General features: G+C 39.1%; 1 protein-coding gene across 3 annotated transcripts in view; it reads right to left on the bottom strand.

Moving 5' to 3' along the window:
• Positions 1-5753: 5753 nt before the first annotated feature.
• The window catches only part of GLB1 (galactosidase beta 1), an 80346-nt gene continuing 69488 nt past the window's right edge, over positions 5754-16611 (bottom strand). For all 3 annotated transcript variants that reach the window (XM_031940021.1, XM_031940020.1, XM_031940022.1), the window contains exons 15-16: positions 14651-14878; positions 5754-6459 (exon numbers count right to left, since the gene is read on the bottom strand). In XM_031940021.1, the coding sequence (XP_031795881.1) occupies positions 6232-6459; positions 14651-14878 (456 nt within the window). In that variant the 3' untranslated portion in view covers positions 5754-6231. The remainder of the gene's footprint in view (positions 6460-14650; positions 14879-16611) is intronic.

Raw genomic sequence — 16611 nt, 5'->3', positions numbered from 1 at the left:
CCTGCTTGGCAAAAAAATAATTAGTGAAAGGAGAAAGTTACCAGACAGCATGATGCCCAACTCTTGCTCTCAGGATGGCTCCTTTCTCCACATGGTCCTACCCTATTTCCCTCTACATGGCGGTTTTATGAGCAGTTGCTTGGGGATTTAGGATCTCTTTCTATGGAATTGTACTCCAGGATCTCTCTTCCTTTTTTTTTTTTTTTTTTTAATTAATAGCTTTTTATTTTCAAAATTTATGCACAAATAGTTTTCAACATTTACCCTTGTAAAACCTTGTGTCCAAATTTTCTTCCCTCCTTTCTCCTCACCCCTCCCTAGACAGAAAGTAATTTATGTTAAACATGTGCAATTCTTCTCTACATATTTCCACAATATCATGCTGCACAAGAAAGATCAGATCAAAAAAGAAAAAAACAAAAATGAGAAAGAAAACAAAAAAGCAAGCAAACAACAACAGAAAAGTGAAAATACTATGTTGTGATTTACATTCAGTTCCCACAGTCCTGTCTTTGGGTGTAGATGGCTCTCTCCATCAGAAGACCATTGGAACTGGCCTGAATCACCTCAATGTTGGAAAGAGCTACAACCATCAAAATTGATCATCACATAATCTTCTTGTTGCTGTGTAAAATATTCTCCTGATTTTATTCACTTCACTTAGCATCAATTTATATAAGTCTCTCCAGGCCTTTCTGAAATCATCCTGCTGATTGTTTCTTATAGAACAATAATATTCCATAACATTCATATACCATAACTTATTCAGCCATTCTCCAACTGATGGCAATCCACTCAGTTTCCAGTTCCCAGCCACAACAAAAAGAGCTGTTACAAATGGTTTTATGCATGTAGATCCCTTTCCCTTTTTTGCGATCTCTTTGGGATCATATATATATTTTTTAATTTATTGAACTAAATACAAAATGAGACCCAGTAGAGACATTGCTGGATCAAAGGGTGTGCACAATTTGATAGCCCTTTGGCCATAGTTCAGAGTCTTTCTTCCAAAATGAATTTACTTCTAAAAGATGACAACCCAAAAGAATTGTAGCAGCAATTTTTGGTAGCAAAGAATAGGAAACAAAAGTAGCACACTGCAGAGCTTCTTCTACCCCAAAAGGTAATATTAAGTAGCCCCCTAACTAGAGAGAACTCAGAAAATGAGAGACACTGAGTGTAGTGTTCTCTTCTTTTCTAAAATATGATCGTTCTCTGGGAGCAGGTTTCTTGGAGACGTTTCTGGAGGCAGCCTTAGTTTCAGTTCAAATCAATAATCACCTCAAATGCAGCCAGGTGTTAAAAAGTTTAAATCCTTTATTGTCTCCTTCAAAATAACCCGGTTAGTTTTCTTAGAGGCTTCTCTCCCTCCTTGGTTCCAAGAGCTCTTGCAGCTTGTCTGCCAGCTTCAGCCTCCAGCTCTCTCTGAATCTTGGTTCTACTCTTCTCAACTAACTCCAGGAGCTCCTTATATATGATCTCTTAAAGGTGTGAACCCAAAGGTTGACTCCTCCTCTGAGAGAGTGGGATTGTGGGTTTCTAACTTGTGAATCTCCCCGAATTTAAGAATTCTAATGTGTGAACTCTCAAAGGTGTAAACTTAAGCACTGTTTCTATCAATTCAAGTGAGTTAACACCTTGTTTCAAGTTCTGGCTCATAACAACTGAAGAAAAACAAACAACAACAACAAAAAAAATGGACTACCTCAAAGCTGTGATACTCCTCTGGGAAAAAAAAAAAACATGAAACTTGATACAATAATTGCAAGAAATAATCCAAGAAAATTGTCCTGAAGTGATAGAACATGACAGGTAGTAGAAATAGAAAAAAATCCACCAATCAAAGAAATCCTTTTGGAAAAATACATAGGAATATTATCACCAAATTTCGAATGCTGAAAATTTTACAGGAGATAAGAAAAAAAAAAACAATTCAAATATGCTGAAAGTATAATTAGAATTGTACAATACTTAGGAGCCACAATAAAAGACTGCAGGACATGGAATCATATATATTAGCAATGAAAAGAACTAGCCAAAAATATCATATCCAGCAAAATTATCCATAATTTTGAATGGGGGAAAATGGATATCCAACAAACTTGCAGATTTTCAGATCTTTCTCTCAATTAAACCAAAGCTTAATAGACAATTTAACATATAAGAAGAGCCAATAACAAAGATCAATTTCAAGGAACTTAACATGGTCAAGTTGTTTATGTTTTTTACCATATGTTTAAGATTGACATCAATGTAGCTCAAAAGAAAGATTGGGACAGAGTTGAGTATAATCTGACTCTCAAAAGTAAAATTATATAGAAAAAAGGTAAAAATAATAAATGTTACACAAATGAAATGCAAAGGAAGAACAAACACAGAATTAGAGAGAGGAGGAAGGCTCATAGTTCTGAAAACCTACTCACATCAGGAATAGGTTAAATAGGCAACACTACATATATACCACAAAGGGCACAGCACCTCCAAAATCTATAAAGAGGAGAGGAAGGATCAGAGGGAATAGGATAAGGTACAGTATAGAAGGGGGTGGAGATTCATGTCAGTGGGACAAAGTGTGTAGATTAATGGGCAAGAGATAATAGGATAAAGTGGGTTACAGAAGGGCATGGGGAGTAATGGTAGGGGAACGGGCTTTGCAGTTAATGGAAAAGGGATAAAGTGAGGGGGAAGAGTAGCATAAGATAAAGTGGGGTTACAGAAAGGTGGAGTGGGATAATGGTATGTAGGTTAATGGGAAAGGGAAAGGGAGAAGATAAGGGAGGGATCCATGGGTGAGGCAACGTTAAGTAATAGCAAGACAAGTTAAAGAGCAGAATTAAAGTGGGAAAGTTAGCAAGTATAGAAAATAAGAGATATACAGAAACACTACTCAAGGACTGGGGGTATAATTTACTAGAAAAAAAGTTGAGCTATTAATAATTGATCTTAAAGTCAAAGTCAAAGTCAAAGATTTAAGGAGAGAAATCTGCAATATGTCAGCCATATTGTTGTTTTAGATGCATGTTTACACACAAATGCATGTGCATAATATATGTCTGAGTATATAGGAGTATGTGTGCATGTAGGTCTATGTATCTGTGTATACAGATATATGTATATGTGTGTGGGCCTGTAGGTGGGAGTGAATGTGTTTCTCTATATATGTGTATATATATAAATATATCCGTGTTTAATTGTAGCCTGTTTGGGAAAGATAGGGGGAATGAAAGAGGTAAAAAGAATAAGGTAAACAGTGCTCAGTAGAGAACAAAAAAAAAAAAAACCTACAAAGAAGCAAAGAAAAAATGGATACTCATGAATATAATTTCTCCTATATATATGTGCTTTCTTGAAATGGAATATTGTTATATATTTTGAAATCTTCCCTGATGTTTTATTGGGCACATGACAATATTTTAGGTTTTTTTATTTTTGTTTTCTCTTTTTTCTCATTTTGTATTTAGTTCAATAAATTAAATAAAATAAAAATGTCAAAAACTAAAATAAAGATTTTCCCTTCATATTTCTCTCCTCCAATCCCTTCTCTTTACTCACATGGCCAGCTTCCTAGTTCAGGAGTTGTGGGTTGGCTTTTCTTAGAACAGTGACTAATGGAGTCTTGTATAACTTTTTTACCACCTTCATGAAACTGCTTCCTCAATCCTTTCTGCTATTTTGGACAATTAAGAACAATTAAATAGTTAGTGAACCTGTCAGAATCATTGTTAGAGACTGATGTAGTGAAATGAATGTAGATTTGGAGCTAGATCAGTTGGGCTCTAATCCAAACTCTGCTCCTTAATGCCTATGTAACTTTGGGCAAGTCAGTGTGAAACTTGGGCTTCAGAGTATTTCTCATTCACACTGTCCCTTGTTATATTTTTAGTTTGTCTCCAGTAAATATACACACAAAGTACATGCCATTAACAGTGATAATTAAATCACAGTGCCAAGGGAGTTACAATTCCTTTGAGTTTTGCTCAGCAGAAATCACTGATAGTCTTTGAGAAAGTTTCAATTTGCATATATGGTGCTTTAGAGAAACCTTTCCAGGTGGCTCCTTAAGGCTACTCGTTTTAATATAACTGCTGATGGTTCTGCCCTGGTTCACATGACAGCCCTTTACAATATTTTAAGACACCAAGACCTCCTCTCTAAGGCTAACTCTTCTGTAAGACAAAGACCTCCCATGTCCTACAACTGAGCTTTTCATAGCACCTTTTCCTGTCCTTGTTTCTACCAGGTCAAAGTCCAGCCTATGAATGTAGTATTTTGTCAGCGTCTTATTGAGGTATGGAGATACCTGGGTTCTCAAAGTTCTTGTCTACCTTATGAAAGCCTGGAAGATCTCACAGGTCTGGAAATAGACATGATGCTTGTTGTCAGAGGGCCAGCCATGGCCCACGGCTGATGCTCAATGTCGTTATCAGATTGGGCTTAGAAGAACAAATTTTATTATTGTTGTTCAGTCATGTCTGACTCTGTAATCCCATTTGAGGTTTTCTTGGTAAAGATACTGGAGTGGTTTACCATTTCCTTCTCCAAGACTTGGGTAGAGTGAAGGGACTAGCCCAGGGTCACACAGCTACTAAGTGTTTGAGGTTCCATTTGAACTCGGGAAGAGGAGTCTTCCTAATTCCAGCCACAGCACTCCATCCACTGATCTGCCCCTATGAATTTTTCTAGCAACAAACAAAGAGAATCTTACTAAATTGCATCAGAGTTCCAATCTGCAATTAGTGAAGTATCCACATTGAGTAAATTACAGGTGTTTGCATTAACAATTATTACTACCAATAATAACAGCTACATACATACATATATGTATATATACACACACACACATACACAGTGAGTATATCGACACTATCTCGGCCAATTCAAGGACTTTAAGAAGCCCTTGCTGACATTCCCAAGGCAGGGAAGTGAAATTCTTTCCTGACTCATGTAGGTTAGAGACTCTTGGGGCTTCCCACCTGTGATTCCTAATATCTTTCGGGAAGACAGAGGCAGGGAGGTGAAGGATTAGGGAAAGTTGCTATTGCTTAGATCTGGTAGATACAGAATAAGGTGCATAATGGGGGATACACCTATCACCCCAATCTCCTTACCATGAAGGTGGAGGGATGACAGTTACCAAGTTCATAGAAGCAGTTAGGTGAGGAAGTGTTAGACCTGGAGTTGGGAAGATCTAAGTAGAAATCTGGCCTTAGCCACGCAGAGTTGTTGTGAGGATCAAATAAGAGAATAATTATAAAGTGCTTAGCATAGTGCCTAGTACACAATAGGTACTTACTTAATAAATTCTTGTTCCTTTCCCTACATGTATTACATGTAAGTATGTATGTATATGTATACATTGTAGAGAGTCATCCAGGCAGAGTCATCAATGTACATTAGGCATGAAGTCCTTAATTTAAGAGGAATAAAGTGGCTGGCTAGGTGGAGCAGTTAATAGAGCCCCACACCTAGAGCCAGGAAGATCTGAATTCAAATCTAAGCTCAGACACTACCTGTGTGACTCTGGGCAAGTCCCTTAACTATTTAGAGTATAGAGAGTATCGGTGATTTCTGCTGAGGATAGAGATGATATCCTCTGCATCATCTAGGTGCCTCTTAAATACTATTTTAATGAATACAAAGTCCTTCAAAGATGGCATTATAGGAACAAACATTTGGTGAAGCTTTGAATAGAAGCTAAAGAAACAAAAACTCCAAATTGTTACTTCAAAGGAAGACAATTTCAGACACATTGATCAAATTGGATATAAATTTTATTCAGGGAACACAATTCTTCCCTATAAATTTCCTTTGCAAATTAATCAAAAAAATACTTCAAGCAAAATAAAATAATCTGGATGTGTGCTTTATTGTTCTAACACCATGATCAGAGATAGCAAACATTCATATGGCGCCCACAGGGTGCAAGCCCCTGTAGAGGCAATAGGCACTACAGGGTTTTGTCATTGTTGGGAAGGCTTGGTTCTCTCCCTCAGGGAGCTTGTGATTGTAATTTACAAGGCAACAAGTAATACCGACCCTTACAATCAATATCTACACGTATACACACACACACACACACACAGACACATGCAAGCATACGCGCAATTTTCCAATCAGCCAGGATAAAACTTGATTTTAGGTTAAATTCATTAAGTTCTATAAAAAAATCAAGATTCTAAGAGGAAAGCCCTTCTGCAAGCACCCAAGCTTTCACTAAGAATCGCTTCCCCTCTAGGGATTCTTCTTTGATGAGAAGAGCGGTCCATTAAGAATCGGCTTGTCCACCATCTCCACAAAACATCTCTGCTGGGATTCACAAGGAGACCTCTCCAGTTCTAGCACGGTGATGTTGTTCAGGGCAGACGTAACCAGGATGTGTCTCGGAACGTACAGAGTGACCTGGGGACCCCGGCCTGGCCAGTAGCGGCCAAGGTTGAAGCCATTGATCCATACCTGTCCCTGAAAAAAAGAGAATGGACACTGTCAAAGTCTGCCCAAGAAGGGAAATGGCTTTCATGAGCACTGGGAGGCTGCTCCTGGTGGCCATCTCTCTCTGAGCACCCAGATGCATTCTTTCTCCTGATGAGACGATTCAAACTGAGGGCGAAAAGAACTCCAACTGTGCACCACCAACTGTGCCCTGGTGGCGGGTGAGGCTGTGAGCAAGGCATCCCGCTGAAGGCATGAACTCCGGAGCTATCCCACCAAAAAATAAGTGAATGCACTTGGCGTTACCTCGACTTCAGAGCAACAATAATGGTTCGTGGCCAACCTTGAGCCACCAGATACAAGGCACAGCCCTCAACAATCTTCCTGAAAGTTACTCCCTTGTCCCAGGAACTGGGATAGATGCTCTCCTGGACTTTTCTGTGTCCAAATAGACCAGAAACTCTGCCTCCTTGAAAGACCAAGTCAAACTTGCTGATTGAGAAGATGTTTTACTTCCTATTCTCCCTTCCTAGAAGAGCTGATCAGGCACACCTTTATAAAGGAGGTCCATCCATTATCCCTTTGAGGCAAGAGGGGATTATTATAATCCCTATCTTACAGATGAGGAAGATCAAGAGTGAGCCAATTTTACCTACCCACAAAGTCACCTTCCATCATTGCTTCTATTTCCTCTCCTTTCACTCATTCTCAGTCCTTTGCAATTGACCGCTAATTTATCACTCGATTGAAACTGCCCTCTCCAATGTTATCAATACCATTTTTTTTACATTATTATAGCTTTTTATAGGCAAAACATATATATGCATGGATAATTTTTCAACTTTGATCCTTGCAAAAACTTCTGTTCCAGCCTTTCCCCTCTTTCTCTCCACCCCCGCCCCCAGATGACAGGTAGCCCCATGCATGTAAATATGCTAAATCCAATACATGTATACATTCAATATCATTTAAAATGCTAAATTTTAATGATGAAATTGGACAGCTAGGCTGTACAGTGGACAAGTACCAGGCCTATCTATGGTCGGGAAAACCTGAATTTAAATCCAAGGTCAGACACTTATCAGCTGTGTGACACTGAACAAATCATCTGATAACTGCCATTTCCTTCCATTTCCTCATCTGTAAAATGGGGCGGTGGAGGGGTGAGGGGGGCGGCAGAGAAGAGAGAAGTATCATCTTGCCATTTTCCAGAACAAAACTTTCAGTGACTTCTTCATGGCACAAATGGACCATGTATAGCCTTCACAACCTCCCTTTAAAAGTTCATTTCATTTTATTCTTTCCATAATATGTGTTCTATATTTCTCAGACAATCCCATGCATAACTGTCCACATGCTGGATTCTCCAAAAGAATGGAAGCTCCTTGAGCTGTTGTTCGCTCTCTCACTATAGCCACAGATATTCTCTCTCCCTTCACAGCCCTAGCGCCTTGTATATTACTATTACTCTCGATACAACTATATTACTGTCTCTTAATAAAAACCTGCTGAGTGGGTAGTGTCAGAGGCAGGCCTCAAACCCCATTTTCTTCAAACTCCAGATCCTGAATTCTTTCTCCCCAAGCAGAAGTCATGGAAGGGTTGCCATCTGCCTCCTAGGCAGGGAGCCGAGGAGTGGAGGAGGATACACATCTTTCAAAATATCAACTATCACCATGGTTACCTGTCCTATGAGAGTCAATGACCTCATCATTTACGTGGCAATGGGGACTGAGAAATTGGCAATTAGAAACTGGCTGTTGGAGCTCAGTCATTTAGAAAAAAAAATTAAGTTTCACAGTGTGAGGATTCTGAGAAGTATTTGTCTTGCTTCTGCAGGAGTACGTGCTATCTTGATCCATGCTGAAAAGGTGTGCACACTGACAGTTTTTATCACTTTAAAAATCTGCTTGTGGCTTGTTTTTGCATTTGTGGAGGGTGGAGGTGCAAAGGAGAAAGAGCAGTCACCCCACTTTTTCGGTCAAGAGGAAAAGACCTCTGGGGAGGGAGACACAAACTGGAAATGCCCTCGTCCAAGAGATTAAAATGAGGGGCATCTTCTCTGGGTTACAAAGACTGAGGACTTTGTTTTAACCTGTCTTTGCCATTATGGTAGCCAGGGATGGCTAAGGACAGAGTCTGGGTCTGGCATCTTATCTCTTCCCTTTATGCTGTCCCTCCCCTTGGAATCATATGTTTCAGAGCTGGAAGAATTCTCAAAAGAAATGTCTCATGATCAGAACTGAGGAGTAGGAGTTGAAAGGGCTTGCCTGTGTCTGTGGTCAGTAACTGAGGCTAAACTGCCTCAGTTTCTTCAGTGATAAAATGAATTGAATGGGATGATTTCTCTCCCTTCTTCTTCCTTCTTTTTACTCCCTCTTCCTCTTCTTCTTCCTCTTCCTCCTCCTTCTTCTCTGTTTCTCTCTATCATATCTATGTCTATATTTATATAAATATATATAGATATCTATCTCCTTTTCTCTCTTCTTTCTTTCCCCTCTTCCTCTTTCTTCTTTTTTCTGCCTCTTTCTCTCTGTCTCTCTCTGTCTTTTTCTCTTTTAACAAAGGGTAGAAATGCAAGAGGTGGAAGTGAGAAAATAAATTCTAGTAAATTGAAAAATATCTCTAAGTTTTAAAATAGAGGCAGTTGCCTTAGCAGGTGTGACATCAATGAAAATCACAAGTCAGATTAAAAAAAAAAAATCACACTATTGCTTCATATTCAGTTTGAAATCCACTAAACCCACCAGATCTAACCACATCTTTCATTTGAGGAGGTGATTTTTTGAATCCAGTTATAAAACTTTACATTTGTTCTTTCTTAATTTCATCTTCCTAGATTCAATGACCTCACTTAACATAAAATATCACCATAGGTTCACTGTCACAGCTGGAAGGACTTAAGAATCATTCAAGCCATGAACTTGCTTTTAAAAATATTGAATTTTTTTCTTCTTAAATCTATTTTCTTTCACTAAATATTTTCTTATTACAGATAATTTTTTTAACATCCATTTTTTAATATTTTGAGTTCCAAATTCTCTCCCTCCCATCCCAAGCAAGCAACATGATACCGATTCTATGTGTGAAATTGGGCAAAACATTTCCACACTGCAATCCCCCTTTTTCCCCCTACCACCACCACCACATACACACACACAAGAAGGTGAAAAAGTATACTTTACTCTACACTTAGGGTTAATCTGTTCTCTCTTTGAAGGTAGCCAGCATTTTTCATCATGGGTCCTTTGAAACTGTCAAGGATTAATGACTATTTTAATGTAAGTGTTTTCCTTTGTAATTAAATAAAGGTTAAGAACCCTTCTGAATCCTGGGGAATTTATTAACAAGCAGGTACTCTGTGCCAAGCCCTGTGCTAAAAGCACTGGAGACACAAGAAAAATCAACATCTCTGCCCTCAGCGATCTCACCATGTCGAGCTTCTGAGACTTTCTCTACTTCTGAGCCCTTTGCACCCGAGGAATTTTTACATAACCTGGGTATACAGGGATATAAAACAGGTGCATAAATAACAGAGGAAGCCGCTTGAGAAGTCCGCACAATCCCCCTGTCTCCACAGCTTCCCTGGCTTTGCTTTCTCATCAGTTTTAATATAACTCGTTAGTGGAGCAAAAATGGGGGGGGGGGGAGAGGGACCTTACAAAGACATCTCTTGGAGCCCCAGATCATGACCTCCAATATGGCACCCAAGCCTCAGTGTCCCTCTGGCACTCAGAATCAACACTTCAAAACCTCAGCCAATCATCTCTCCTTCCCACCTGCTTATCACCCAGTGAACGCTCAGGCTCCTTCATCCAAGCTTTGGGATTCTCTTAGGAGCCACGTTTCACATGGTTCCCAGGCCTAATCAATCACCAGGCCCGTCGGTGCTAGGACCATAGTGCTGCTGCCATCCGTCCACTGTCACCTCCCCATCAGGGCCTCATCGCCACCAGACTCAATTCTTTTTCCCCCTAAGGCCCTTGGGGGTGAGAGACTTAAGTGTCTGAGACTAGATTTGGATTCAGCTCCTCCTGACTTCAGACTTAACCATTCTAACAGGGTCAAAGGCACCATGGGAGAGTCAGAAAAGACACAGATTGAGTTCTCCCTAGGAGACAGAAGCAGATGGTCCAGCAATTCTAGCTTAAATTCTCAGGGAAGTTCCCTACACCGATGAAATCACGTGTCTGACAACCACTACTGGCTTCCCTACTTGTCTCCCAACTAGTTTGGCCTCCAAGACTCTTCCTAATCTGTCTCCACTCCCACACTTACAACTCCTCCCACTTTCCTCCACAGAGGCTGAACTACCCCCAGCCTCCACGTGGGTCCAAAGCTTTCCCACCTTCCCCTTGGTCCTGGGCTTCCCTGGCAGGATCAGCAATTCCCCCCCCCCCCCCCCCCCCCCCCCCCCCAAACACCCATCCCTGAGACTCTGGCTGAAATGCCTGGTCCCCCGAGGCAGGGGCGTTCTCAGAGCCTTTTGTCAGCCTCTCACTCACCGCCTTGTGTCACAATTACTCCTGCGTGCATGTGTGTGCATGGGCACAGACAAGCATCTGCCTGGGGACACTCACGCACATGTGCCTGCTCGCTGGGCTTTGGATGTGTCCCGTGTTTGGGGTGTTTGTACACATCTGTACAGCCCATAGGCACAACACACCAGCATGGATCACACACCTATGCAAGCTTAGACATGAATATGTGCAAACATGTACAAAAACTTAAATATACATAAACACAGATACCCAGAATACACAAAATGCCCATGCACACGTGCACAAAATCATGGCATATGTGTGCACACAAGCATATGTGTACATTGTGTAACTGCACACGTGTGCCAATATGGGTGGGTGCATTCTCTACATGCACCCTAACACAAACGTACACGTGTGATTGTGTGGATACACACTCATGTGTATCATGTGAATACAGATGCACACAAACGCAGGTGTTTATAGACTTATACACATACTATCTGTGCCTATTTACATGTATGAATTCATGTATTTACAATCTCCACACTATACACATCCCCTCTCCTAGAATGGAAATTCCATGACTGCTGCGGGAGCTGGGTTATCTCATTTCCCCGATGCCTTGCAGGGTACTCTGCCCAAAGCTGAGATGAACTTCTCTTGCCCCAAGCCAAGACAAAGCCATCCAGTGACGGCAGGTATTCTTCACCAGGCATGGGAAACCGCAAGCAGAGGGCTCCCAAGCCTCCACCTGCAAGCCCAGCTCTATCTGCCCCATCTGAAATGCTGATTGTCAAGATAAGCTGGAAAAGCACCAACTGTGTGGGCAGAAGCTGGTAACAATTTTTATCTCTTTCCTGGTCCAACTTCCTTTCAGAGATCATCACCTACCTCTCAAAAATTGGGGAGTTTGAATAGAGTTCGAATAGAAATTCTGGATAAAAAGAAAATAAGTTTGAATGGAAATTCTGGATAAAAAGAAAATAGTAAGTTTGAATAGAAACTCTGGATAAGAAAATAGCAAGTTTGAATGGAAATTCTGGATAAAAAGAAAACTACAAGTTTGAATAGAAACTGGATAAAAAGAAAATAACAAATCTAGACCGAGAGACCACAGGAGGACGAGTGCTACATCGCAGGACAGAGTTGGGATTCACGGTTGGGTCTCCCATTAGCTACCTCCCTGTGGGATCTCAAGCCTTCACATCAACTGCCTAGGTCTCTGTTCACTCATCTGGGAAATAAGGAGGCTGAATTCCAGGACCTGAGCTTCCAGCTCTTCCTCCGTGACTCCACACGCGTGCCCCCCTTTCTGAAGAGGTGATGGAGACTGAGAGGGGGAAACCTTCTGACCTCCACACCATAACACGAGTGCCAAGGGCCACAGGATCACTAATGGGGGTGTTCTAAAGGTGCCCTTAGGAAAGATTAAAAAACATGGCAACTTTAGAACAGCAAATGGCAAAATATTTTAGTAACAAGAGCAATTGATTCTTTTTTTTCAGCTTAATCACCCATATAAATCTTAGCCTTCATTTTTATCTCACTGTTCATCTTTATCAGTTATTTCATTCACTAAAACAAAGTCACTTTTATAGAACCCTAGTGGATGCAGAAGATGGGGACAGGGGGGAGGGCAGGATAGGGAGGGGCCAGAAGAGGGGAAGTGGCTGCAACCGGATTGGATCTGCCTGACCAGTCTTTGGAGGGTAAATGGCCAAGTGCGTATGTCCAGGATGACACATCTCAAGAGTTATAGAATTTTATATATAAAACATTTCAGAGAGCACATGATCTAACTCCTTTCTTCTTCTACCTTTTAGTTTTACAAATTCAAAAATGCTTAACTACTAAATCCACACTCATGGAATAAAGGCAAAGTCTGCTGCGGGAAAGTCAACATTAAGCATCCTTATCACATTCTCACCTCACTTCATATTTTAACAATAATTTCTCATTCTTTAAATCAGGGGTTCTTAACTATATCCTATGGATCAAAGGTCAAATCAGCAATAATTTATGACCTAAGTTGCTAAGTATTAGCAATCTGGTAAAACTCTCTCCTCAGAATAATTTTTTTAAAAGAAATTAATATTTGAGGGAAATTCTAAACTTCAGTTTAAATTTAGTAAAGATTTACCCCCTCCCCCCCCAATTGTAAAAGTATTTTTTTCCTATTTAAATTTTTCTTCCCATCTGAGTTCAAGAGTTTATCCAGGGATGCTAGATTAAGAATCAATAATCATTAAAACCATTTGGTACTAGTTTAAAAAATAGAGGCTAATCAATGGGGCAGATAAGGTACAAAATATATAGAAACAAACAAGCCCAGAAACTAGTGTTTGGCAAACCCAACGATCTCTAGGGCAAGAACTGACTCTACAATGAAAACTGCAACATGGTGGGATAGAAATGAGGTACAGATCAATACGAGAGAGAGAGCGAGAGAGGAGGGAAAGAGAGCACAATATCTTTCAGATAAACTCCAAATGATTATTTGACTTAGGTATCAAGAGTGACATCATAAACTAAGTAGACGATCCATGAAAAAATTACCTATTAGATCCATGAATGGGGTAAAAGATTCTGACCAAAGAAGAGATAGGGAAGACCACAGAAGGTAAAATGTACAATTTTGATTACATAAAATTAAAAAGTTTCTGCACAAATAAAAGCATATACTTTTAAAGTAAGAAAAAAAAATGAATGTAATTAGGAAAAAAAATTTGTATCAAGTTTCTCTGATACCAGTCTCATTTCAAACCTATCTACGGGACTGATTTAAATACATATGAATGAGAAATTCCTCAATGGACAGATATTCAAAAGATATAAAGAGGCAGTTTTTGGAGGAACAAATCCAAAGTACCAGTAGCCTTATGATAAAATGCTCTAAATCTACCAGTAATTAGAGAAATGCTACTTAACACAACTCTGAGATTGGCAAAAAGAAAATGACTAATGCTGGAGGAGCTGTGAGAAAACAGGTACATTCATACACTGTTGATAGACCTGAAAATTGATCTAGCTCTTCTGGAAAGCAATTTGGAATTATGCTCTAGAGTCACTAAAGTCTGTACGCCCATGGACCTGGCAAGACCACCACTGGGTCTATACGCAAAAGAGATCAAAGAAAGAGGAAAACGACTTGTATTGTGTATTGTGGCAGCTCTGTTTGTGGTGGCAAAGAACTGCAGGTTCTGGGGAGATGCCTCCGAGTTACGATCTATACTGGGATGAAATACCACTGTGCCATAAGAAATGACAAAGAGAATGGCTCTAGAGAAACATATGAAGACTTACATGAACCAAAGTAGAGTTAAATAAGAGAACAATGGATAAAACAACAACTTTGGAAGACTTAGAACTCAACATAGTAACGGGCCACAGTGTCAGGATTCTAGATGAAACCTTTTGCCCACTTACTGATAGAGGGGTCACAGACTCAGAGAAAAGACCGAAACACATATTTTAGGGGTGGAAGGATTATGGGGAATGAGGGAAAGTGTGACATGGCCAAAGCAGTAATTTGTTTTGTTTGACTATACATATTTATAACCAAAGTTTTTATTGGGAATGAGAGGAAAAATTGCGCAGATCTGAAAACAAAATAAAATGTAATTTTAAAAGGAATACGTTTTAAACCAATACTGACAAGATAAACATTTTCCAAATGCTACATATGGAGCTTTATTTAAACAGAAAAGAAAAATGCCCAAGCCCCAAGTTGATCATACCTTGGTCCAATCGGGAAACTGGATAAAGGTGTCCTGAGGAAAGTCAGGAATTCCAGAAGGAATGGAAAACTGACCAACATAAAAGGATGGGAGAGTTGAGTTGGAAGGATTACTCCTGGAGGTCACCTTCTTTTCCAGATCAGGATCCACTTCATTCTGAAGATCCAATGGGAACATCAACCAGTCTTTGAGCACATCTGACCCAAGGGTTAAATTGGAAATCAGACCCTAAAGAAAAAATTAGAAGAAATAGCAAAAAACAAAAATCAGATGCAGGCAAATGGGGAAAAAAAATTTGTAGCAAGTTTCTCTGATAATGGTCTCATTTCGAAGCTATCTAGAGAACTGATTTAAATGTATATGAAAATGAAAGAGGAAAAAGTCAAAGTCTCAGTCGCATGACTGAATCCATATGCAAAATGATCTGCAAGATAAATTGGAACTTCTGCCATGAGGTACAATGGATAGAGAAGCCAGAAAGATTTGAGTTCAAGTCTTTTGAGGCACACTGGCTGTTTGACCTTAAGTCTCTTAATCTCAGATCTTCCAGGCATTTCTCTAGAATTATACACCGCTGAAGGTGAGTGTGAGCAAGTCACTCATCCTGCTGAAGCGCAAGGCCGAGAAGAAGAAGTCTCCTCCTCTGGAAGCCCACTAAATCAATGACCTCACTAGCACACTCTATCCCCTAAAATCTAAAATCTACTACTTCCCTTTCTTGCAAAAGACACTAAATTAGTATGCAAATCAATAAATTTTTGACTATGTTCAATAATGTCTGTTTGGTTTGGGAAATATGTGATGGTATTCACACAGCTGCCATTTTGTTTGGTGTGTTCATACACACACAAATATGCAAAATAAATAAAATAGATACATAATAATAACTTTAAAATATATAATTATAAATCTATTACACAATAATATAAATGTATTACAGTATAAACATATCACATGACAAATATATAAAAGTATAAATAAAAATACCTTTCTAAATATTATAACAGAAACAAAATATGTACAAATATTAACATATGCAAAATATGTAAATAATACATCTGAACAGAATACATAATATAATCTATTATAAGTATATTTGCTTATATGTATAAGTATAGTATAAATATTAAGAGAAACAACAATACATACAGATATGAATATATACAAACAAAATATATAAATAACAAATATGTATTAACAATATATATTTTATCTGTAAACTCAAAGGCAAGGACTATCTTGCTCATCTTCCTAAGCCCAAACTCCTTGTGCACTGAATACATCATAGTTATTAATAAAAAAAAATAAAAACACCACATTTCTATGGTATTTTAAAGTTAGTGAGAGTAATCTGTCATTCAACAAGCACTTATTATCTATCAGGTATCATGCCAAAAGCAGAGAATACAAATGCAAGGAGACAATTCCTCATCTCCAGGAACATAGGTTATCCAGACTGATGGAACTAACATTCACAGAGCTTGCTAAGTTTTACAAATATTTTTATTTTATATAAATATTTTATTAAAAATTTTTAATAAAGGTTCCCAAAGCACTTGACATGAATTCTCTCAGTTGATTCTCATAACCCCTGCTACCAATGATAAGACCTCAGAGAGGATGAGTGACTTGCTCACACTCACATAACAAGAAAATATCTGAATCAACATTTGAACCCAGATTTTCTTGGTTACAAACCAGCATTTTAGGAACCACACCAAGGTCCTTCATAGTATAACAAAAAAGGGCACTTTATTAAGCAACTCAGGAAAGCCATTGTTTTTCAGGTTTTTCAGGTTTACTAACCAGCAGACACAACCACAGTGGACTGGCTTCCTCCCTTTGCTTCCTTCCACCCTAACATTTAACTCAATAACAAGTTGGACATTCTGTACTCACTGTTCTACTTTCCTATTATCTCAAGAGCAAAATAAAAATTTCAGAAACAACACACCTTCAAA

Source organism: Sarcophilus harrisii, chromosome 5 (assembly GCF_902635505.1).
Source record: "Sarcophilus harrisii chromosome 5, mSarHar1.11, whole genome shotgun sequence".
In the NCBI taxonomy this organism is placed as follows: domain Eukaryota; kingdom Metazoa; phylum Chordata; class Mammalia; order Dasyuromorphia; family Dasyuridae; genus Sarcophilus; species Sarcophilus harrisii.
Note: the sequence above shows the minus strand (reverse complement) of the source record. Positions and strands in the feature narration are given on the sequence as shown.